General features: G+C 35.4%; 1 protein-coding gene across 1 annotated transcript; it reads left to right on the forward strand.

Moving 5' to 3' along the window:
- Nucleotides 1-2384: 2384 nt before the first annotated feature.
- On the forward strand, nt 2385-6877 carry LOC121266302 (uncharacterized protein At4g04980). The gene is made up of 9 exons (XM_041170085.1): nt 2385-2564; nt 3156-3347; nt 3459-3554; nt 3647-3773; nt 3933-5205; nt 5317-5482; nt 5595-5759; nt 5837-5989; nt 6302-6877. The coding sequence occupies exons 1-9, from the start codon at nt 2406-2408 to the stop codon at nt 6506-6508; spliced, it is 2538 nt and encodes an 845-aa protein (XP_041026019.1). The 5' UTR covers nt 2385-2405; the 3' UTR covers nt 6509-6877.
- Nucleotides 6878-8752: the final 1875 nt, after the last annotated feature.

An 8752-nucleotide genomic window follows, 5' to 3' on the forward strand; every position in this document is an offset into this window, starting at 1 on the left:
TGACAATTGAAATTATATTCTGACTCTCTATTTCAACGATCAAATGAAGGCGTTGTCGGTGGTTGATCGACTCTGTACTGTTGCCACCTTCATCAATTAAACCATGGGGCACACATATATACATGCTTTGCGATATCCATAACTTAAGCGCAGTTTAGATATAAAAATCTTTTAACTTATTTATTTTATCTAATTATTATAATTTTTTTAAATTTTTACATAAAATATACTAAAAAATTTAACTTTTTCAAACTCTAAAATAATAATATTAAAAATTAATATTTTATTTAATTTTTAATTTTTTTTCATTCATTTCATCTCTTAGTATTTAAACCGCCTTTAGACGTGGACCGTAACGGGTTGACTAATTCCAAGTATTGTATGTCGTGTGCTCCGGTCCCACCCCCCTCCCCTGTCAATTCTTTTATGGACAGGAAACTTTGCATAGGGACTGTGCATGAAATTTTTTTTTATTCCACGTCAAAGACAACTACAATTAAAGAAGAGAAATTTTATTTTCAGTTTTTATTTGGAGATTTATATATAGACGCTTTATTAAATAAAAAAAATATTTTTATAATTTTAAAAAGTTTTAAAAATAAAATTCCTTAAGCTTGAATTACAGTTCTCAAAATAGAGACGGTATATAATACTGCTCATTAAAGAAATATAAAAAAATAAAAAATAGAAGATAACAATTGTCCAACACGAACGGAACTGGGAATAAAGGCTGAAATGCACAAAACACGAACGGAAGAGGCGTTCGTCGTTCCCTGTCCGTTGAAGAACTGCAACACATTTCCTTAACTTTATATCATACCGGAATGGGCTTTGATTCTTCAAATAGCCTTTTTATCCTTCTGATAGAAAAATTCTCAGTGAGTGGAACATGGGAACATGCGGCGTTCGATCATTGGCAATTAAGTAGTACTGGCACTTATAAAGGGCATTGATAATGATTTTTATAAGTTCAAGTTCTCATCTTTATTGTTGAATTTGTGCATTACCTTCAACCTACTTCAGCGTGCGTACAGATTAGAAAGGAGATGAAGTGATAAATTCATATTGGGTAAAAATTAAAAAGTTTAGACGTTTGCGCAAAGTTAAATCAGATAATTTTCTGAGATTTCCAAATCACTTGGTCCTTCTGTAAAATCCAGGCTGAAAGATCAAGGATGAATCTTTTATATATATATATATATATATATATATATATATATAATATAAAATGAATCAAGTGATTTGGAAATCTCAGAAAATCATTTTTCACCTTTCGTGCGCAATCCCTATCCCAAATCTCCTGCATGTCTCATTTTCCTTTTGGAAAAGAGTAACTCCATGTCACCCCTTACCTTTTTTTGTATATTTCATATAAAAATAAAAGATTTTTGTTCTCTTTGTTGTTAATCTTAAAACGTATGCGTTTGTTGTTTGTTAGAATTTAGGTTTTTCTAACAGTGTTTACATTTTCAATATATTAAATTTGTTACGTTTAAATTAAGTTTTATTTTCTCTTGGTTTATTTATTTATTTTTTGGTTTGTTCCTTTTAAAAAATCTTGTTTTGAAATTTTCTTTCTCGAACTATCTTTTAGTTTTCAATTTTGTACACGAGACACGCTTGTGGCGTATCGAGTAATACATATTAATCAATCGTTTAATAATTTAAAAAATATTTTATATTTGACTGATATTTAAGAAGAAAATTATTAGAAGTTTTGAGAACTTTACATCTCATTTAATTACGATGATCATTCCACAAAACCATAGGAATGAAAAATGTGAATTAAGAAATATAGGAACTAATTTGGGTTTAAAGCAAATTAGGATGATTAATTAATTTGTATTTAATCATTATTAATAAAACAAAGAGGATGGACCCTATAGCTAGTCTAATACAAAGTGTTTACTGCAGATAAATTTAGGAAATTGTGGCACAATTGGGGAAGTTTGTAACAGATTACAATGGTTCACAAGACAACAACCTGTCTCGCTCTTTCTTTAGCTATAGCAACCATCGAACCTCGCATCGAGTGGATTGGTTACCCGTTTCTGGTGCACCCACAAGCACAGACAGTACTCGACCAAGAATGACACAAACTAACTCACTACAAGACAGCAACTCCTTGACGCGGGATGTCGAGTTGTTCCGGATCCTTAAAAGCACCATTCCTTTTTCCTTATCCTTCTGAATCTCTCTTTCCCGAGAATTTCCAAATGATGGTTGTCCATTAAGACTTGTATTAGCCCAAGTGCGCCGCACGTAATGATTTTTCTATTCATCTCTAATACATGAAATTTTAGTTGCTCCCGGTCTTCTGCTTTCTGCACAAAGTAAGCTTTTATAAATTCATGTATTAACTAAAGCCTAATTGGTGTCTGACCAGGAAAGGTAGGACAAATTTTATGGTCATTGGTCATCATCAACATCAATATCATTGTTTCCTTGCCGTTCAAGTCTTCATAAGACTTGGTGTGTTGTTGATAGCCATGGCTACAGGAAGCTGCTGCGGTTTGGTAACAACAATGCTGTCTCGTCCCAAGGCATACGCATATGGATTTGAGGTACGTACAACATATATGGTTTCTGATCAGTTTTTTCATTTTTCTTTCCTGTATGTGTTTCCTTTTTCTTCTTTATGAACTGTGATAATCTCTTTTGCTTAATCTGTTGATCATCGTGCATGGCCTGTTCCCGACCTTTTTACACATGATCTATTATATGTAGAATTAATATTCATCGGTTCAAGTCTCATTAATTCTCTGTAGATCGATGTTCCCTCTACTTTTTTTTTTTGCATTCTCTGATGATTCTACATTATATGCCTTGCGTTTCTTGGAGCTTTTCCAATATCCAAGTTTTTTTCGGATTGAACAACTTTTAAAATCAGTCAACTAAACAATACTAGGCACAATAATATTGATTTTGCGAGGAGAAATAAAACAAAACAGCATCTTCAAAGGTCTTGTCATGTAAGATATATAAAAGCATTTTTATTTTCGGAATTGATCATGTCTGTACGTGTTGCTAAAATATGTTGGATCCAATTCCTGCAATAAAAGGCAAAGAATTCTAGACAGAGTAGAAACCTTTGGATTCCCTACATAACATGATTGGATACAAATCTTTGATATAAAAAGGAATCACTGCTACAGGAGATGAAAGGCCAATATGGCGTACCCAAGAAGCTTTCCAAGAGTCACAAGGAAGTGCAAGGCATATCAATAGGCAGCACATTTGGTAATGCCGGCAACTTAATTTTGGCGATGGAGCTCCGAAACAAGATCTTGTCCTTTCGAGACATCCTCGATCTGCCTCCTTGTGATGGCTCGGCTTCCATTAATGAAGTATCATTCCTATTTCTCTTTTTGCAACTTACCACAAGTAGCAACTGCTAGCCTCTTCTCTTGAGTTCTGCTGCATTTATTTTGATCTTCCTACTAATTGTCTTCTTGCAGCTGTTGATCTGCACAATGGAAGATCTCCAAAAGCTTTACCCAGAAATTATATCAAGTAATCGGCTTTCAGAAATAAAGGGAACGTCTATGGAACAGGTTTATCATCTCGTAATACCATGATATATTGGCTTGAAATCTATTGGAGTAACTTAGATCAGTACTAATCAGGCTGTGTTCGGTGCAAACAGAGCCTAACTTGCTTCTTGGGGGCTTTGAAATCTATTGGAGTTTCATGGATGATGCGGCATGATTGGGTCGACAAATTTAAATATGATTTCTCATCATATATGGAGAATACCAATCCGGAACAACTTGGTATAATACATATTCTCTTACCTCAGGCCACATTTTTCACCTTAGAAAAGACAAAAGAAAGCATCTTACACGAAGTTTTTATCAGATATTTTCTTTTCTTTCACCTTTCTTTCAAATTACCTCACTAAGGCTAGATCCTTTATTTTTTGGTGGTTGTAGTTAAGATTGTCCTGGAAACACTTGATCTCATGAATAAGATGGCACGAGAAAAGTTCGATTTCATGGATGAAGATGACCATAAGAAGGACGATTGTCCACATGGAACTGACATATTTCAGAAAACGTTCATGGAGTCCTATTCAGACAGCAACACCTTCTGCTGCCCTTCTCCAGCTTCTCCAGCCACCCCGACCTCAGTGCTTCCAGATTCATTTTATAGTAGTTATACGAAAACTGGAGAGAAAGCGAATACGCATTACAACCCACCAACTCTCTGGTCTCTCAGAGTTCGAGCAGTTGGAAAACTGAACCCTATTGATGTAAAGCGCCTCGCACTTAATACATTATCAAGTATAGGAGGCCACGATTCCAATGCTTTGAGTTTAAACAAAAAGGTTGAGGAACCAATGACAGGAATAGAAAAAAGAAGCAATTTTGAAGTGACAACTACCATTGTTGAAACAAGAGATAGCAGTACTAAAAAAGGCACACCAGAGGTTCCGAGGTCTGACTTAAATGGTACTAGAAAAAGGGAAATAGTGAGAAGAATTGATGTTATTAACGACAGTCCAGCTACAACTCCAGAGACAACCCATATGACCTCGGTGACAAGCCCAACTGAAGAAATAATCCTAGCGCCAACACCACCTTCACCACTCATGCTGCCGCCAAACACGGATGTATCAGCAGGAACACCAATAATACCAATATCACCATCGCCGCCGCACCCCATGCTACAGGAAAACCTGATACCGGCACCACCACAACCAATTAAACATTCACCACTCTGGCTTCCTTCAAATGCAGCACCAACCAGATTGCCTCCGCCTTCTCCACCACGGCCACCAGTACCCATGCTGCCTTCCAAGGGTGCAGCACAGCCACCTCCTCCACCCATGCTGCCTTCCAAAGGTGCAGCAGTACCCTCACCTCCTCCGCCCATGCTGCCTTCCAAAGGTGCAGCAGTACCCCCACCACCACCGCCCATGATGCCTCTGAAAGGATCGGGGTCATCAGCACCGCACATGCCACTTGCAAATGGGGCTCCCCCTCCACCTCCTCCACTTGGCGCAGCAAAATCCTTACGCCCCAAAAAAGCAGCTACTAAATTGAAGAGGTCATCCCAAATGGGTAATCTGTATCGGGTTCTTAAGGGAAAGGTGGAAGGGTCTAACCTTGAAAGTAAATCATCTAATGGGAGAAAGGGTACGGTTGCTGGTAGTACAGGTGGAAAACAAGGAATGGCTGATGCTCTTGCAGAGATGACAAGAAGGTAGCTTTAACATTAGAAAATCTCTCTTAAGTACGTTGATAATATATGTCAAGGACGTAGTATATAAAGGCAAACCATATAGCACAACTTATTCCCCTTTTTGTGTCTCAGATCAGCATACTTCCAACAAATCGAAGGAGATGTTCAAAAGTATGCAAAACCAATCACGGAGCTGAAATCTGCCATTCATACTTTCAAAACCAATGACATGGCCGAGCTTATCAAGTTCCATAAAAACGTGGAATCCATTCTTGAACATTTAACTGATGAATCGCAGGTCACTATGATATGAACTTCTTCAATATAAAATCCACTACTATTTATACTCCACAGTCATCACTGCCTATTCTGCTACTTATTTTCTTGACATGCAATACTATAAGCTGCAGGTGCTAGCAAGGTTCGAAGGCTTCCCGGTAAAGAAGTTGGAAGCACTAAGGACAGCAGCAGCATTATACTCAAAGTTAGAGGCCACAATCACTGAACTACATAATTGGAAGATAGTGGCACCCTTGAGCCACCTGCTCGACAAAGTTGAACGTTACTTCACTAAGGTAATTTGGGATCTGTAAGGCTTTCTTCTTCATCCATATATGCATATTCATAACTAACAAAAAATACTGACATACAGATCAAAGGAGAAGTGGATGCACTGGAACGAGCCAAAGATGAAGAGTCCAAGAAATTTAAGAGTCATAATATAGATTTTGACTTCAGTATCCTCGTAAGAATCAAAGAAGCAGTGGTGGATGTTTCCTCAGCCTGCATGGAGTTGGCTCTAAAGGTAGTTCAATCAAAATTATGTTGCGAAAGTACGAGCGTAATTGAGATTATACCCAAATGGGTGACCAAGTCATGATATATATATGAGATATTTACTAGGTTGAAGTACTTGAAATATTTATAGATAAATATTTAAGGAAGCTTGAATTGTGATTAATTTTGACTAATTCTTTTAGAATATGGTGAAGGCATGAGTACGTCGTGCAAGTTTCATAATCTTGACATGAATGCTAACTTGAAACAACATATACATCATATACAAATATTAGGGCTTGACTATATATCTTGTGTGGACGTTTTTACAATCTTATAGGAGAGGAGGGAAGCAAAGGCAATAGAGAAGAAAGAACCTGGAGCAAAAAGTGACACACGAATGAAGGGATATACCAAAATGCTTTGGAGAGCTTTCCAATTTGCATTTCGGGTCTATACATTTGCTGGTGGACACGATGATCGTGCTGACAAGCTGACAAGAGAATTGGCTCATGAAATAGAGAATGATCCCAACCACCACCACTAGTGACTTATCGATCTCTCTATTTTCACTCCTACAAAAAGCACCAAACCACACAATGCTAGCACAACTTATACTCTCTAAATTATGAGATTTTTGCATGTGGCCAATATTCATGCCAAATCATATATTTGCTAGACATGATGTAAATAGATTTCGCAAGGTTTAATTGCTCGATCGAGTTGCATCCAATGATCGGTTTTTGTATGTTTATCTTAATAAGTCGGGACTTAATACGGCTTCGAAGTTTTAAGTACTCTTTAATTCTCCACTACTCCTGTTTGTAATATTTATGTGGGAGTACTTTTGTTTTGAATGATTCTGTAACTTGTTTAAACACATTGCGTCCTCATGCAGGATATATTTACATGATCATGGTGCTTGCATGCTTCTTCACACATCTCCACTCATGTGATCAATCTCACTTACAGTCACTCAAACGATGCTATGTCTCTAGCTACTCTTTTCTTTTCTCATTTGAAATTTCAGGCATGAATATATCATGTCGCAGATAGAAGAAATAAACACCCGATTCTCCAGAATTTGATCCATCTGGTTCGAATATCGTCTCTCGCTCCAATCGTATAAACAAGATAGAAGCTGTCAAGAATGATAGTAGTAGCATTAATTGCTTTAATTATTTAAAGCCAGCGAATTGAAATTATGGCATTTTAATTCTTCATGTGCGGGTCGTACTCTACTTTAGCAAGCGGAGCCATTAAATATTTAATTAAATTATCTAAATTAAGAGAATAAATAATAGTTTATTTATAAATCTGGTTACTAATACGTTAAATATATTATTGAGAAGTCGCAATAATCTTATATAAATTATTTATTTAATAATTTTTTATAATATATGAATATATAGCTTTGGATATCACAGGTCGGTAAAAATTCTGCCCTCATATCATAATTAATTATTAAATTTATATTCCAACATCTCCGACGAAAGTCACGAAATTATTACACCCTCGCCCTCCAGTAGAAAAGACCCGCTAGCTGCCAAATCGACGCAATACGGAGAAAATTATTAAGGAAAAGATTATTGCTACGTCCATAAATATGAATTATATAAAAATAATTTTATAAATTGATATGATTTCATTTTATTTATTAGATATATTTTATAATAAAAATAATTTTATAATTTGATAAATCACATCATATCACGTCAATTTATAAAATTATTTTTACGTAATCTATTTGTAATACTAGAGCATTCTCTAATACACTAATATTCCGAGAACCAATCTTTGTTAAAAAAAATTATTATACATTAATTATTATTCGCTCCCACACTTCACATTTGTCATTTTTTTTTATAGAATCTGAGATAATGTATAGTAACTGATGAAAAAAATTATATTAATTCATTGTAGATTAAGTACCCAATTAGAAAATAGGAAAATACTAAATATTAAAAAAAAAAAAAAATGGGGCTGTCCAAGGACGTTGTTATTGATCAGGAGGTTTTTACCTATCAAAAAAAAAAAAAAGGAACATAACTAGAACACCCTATCGGTAATACTTGTCTCTCACCCTCTTTGTCACTCCTCTAAAAGAAAAATAGAATAATGCTAATACGTCTTTTTATTTTGTCTTTTTATTTAATTGATTGGTTGTGTATTTAATTTTTTTTATTAATTAAAAAATTGATTATTAGTATATTAATTTTTTTTTTTAAAAAAATATTTAAATATAATAAATAATTTTTTTTTAAAAAAATAAATTTTACCTAAGGAGTAAGGGGCAGCACCCTAGCAGTACTAAAAAAAAATAATCATACACTTTGACTTAAAAAAAGAGTTTGACATTTTCTTTTCAATGGATGATCATGATCTCACTGTATTAAAAAATTATTTGAAAAAATTTGTTACCTGGTCATGATTTTTTTTTCATTCCCTGCCCTGGCATTCTCAAACCCAGTCTTGGACCCCTGTCTGTCCATCGCCGTGGTTGCCATCATTCTCGTTCCTGACGTCATCGCCTTTCACTGGTGGGTACGCATCTCTCTTGGCAGTGTAAAAGAAGCTGGCTGACGTGGCCGTGTAGGAGTTTGGGCTTCGGAAAGAGAGGAGGGGGAGAAAATGAAAACGCTAACGTCATTGCCCGTCCCTCACCGGCAGGTACACATGATCTCGTGTATTTAGTAATTTTCTATCTCAAGACTTTATTATAAAAATGTCGTGTCGTTGACAATTAAAAGATCCTTAAATTCATTTGTAACCCTTGAAACAGATACATTCT

Source organism: Juglans microcarpa x Juglans regia, chromosome 5D (genome assembly GCF_004785595.1).
Source record: "Juglans microcarpa x Juglans regia isolate MS1-56 chromosome 5D, Jm3101_v1.0, whole genome shotgun sequence".
NCBI classification, from domain to species: domain Eukaryota; kingdom Viridiplantae; phylum Streptophyta; class Magnoliopsida; order Fagales; family Juglandaceae; genus Juglans; species Juglans microcarpa x Juglans regia.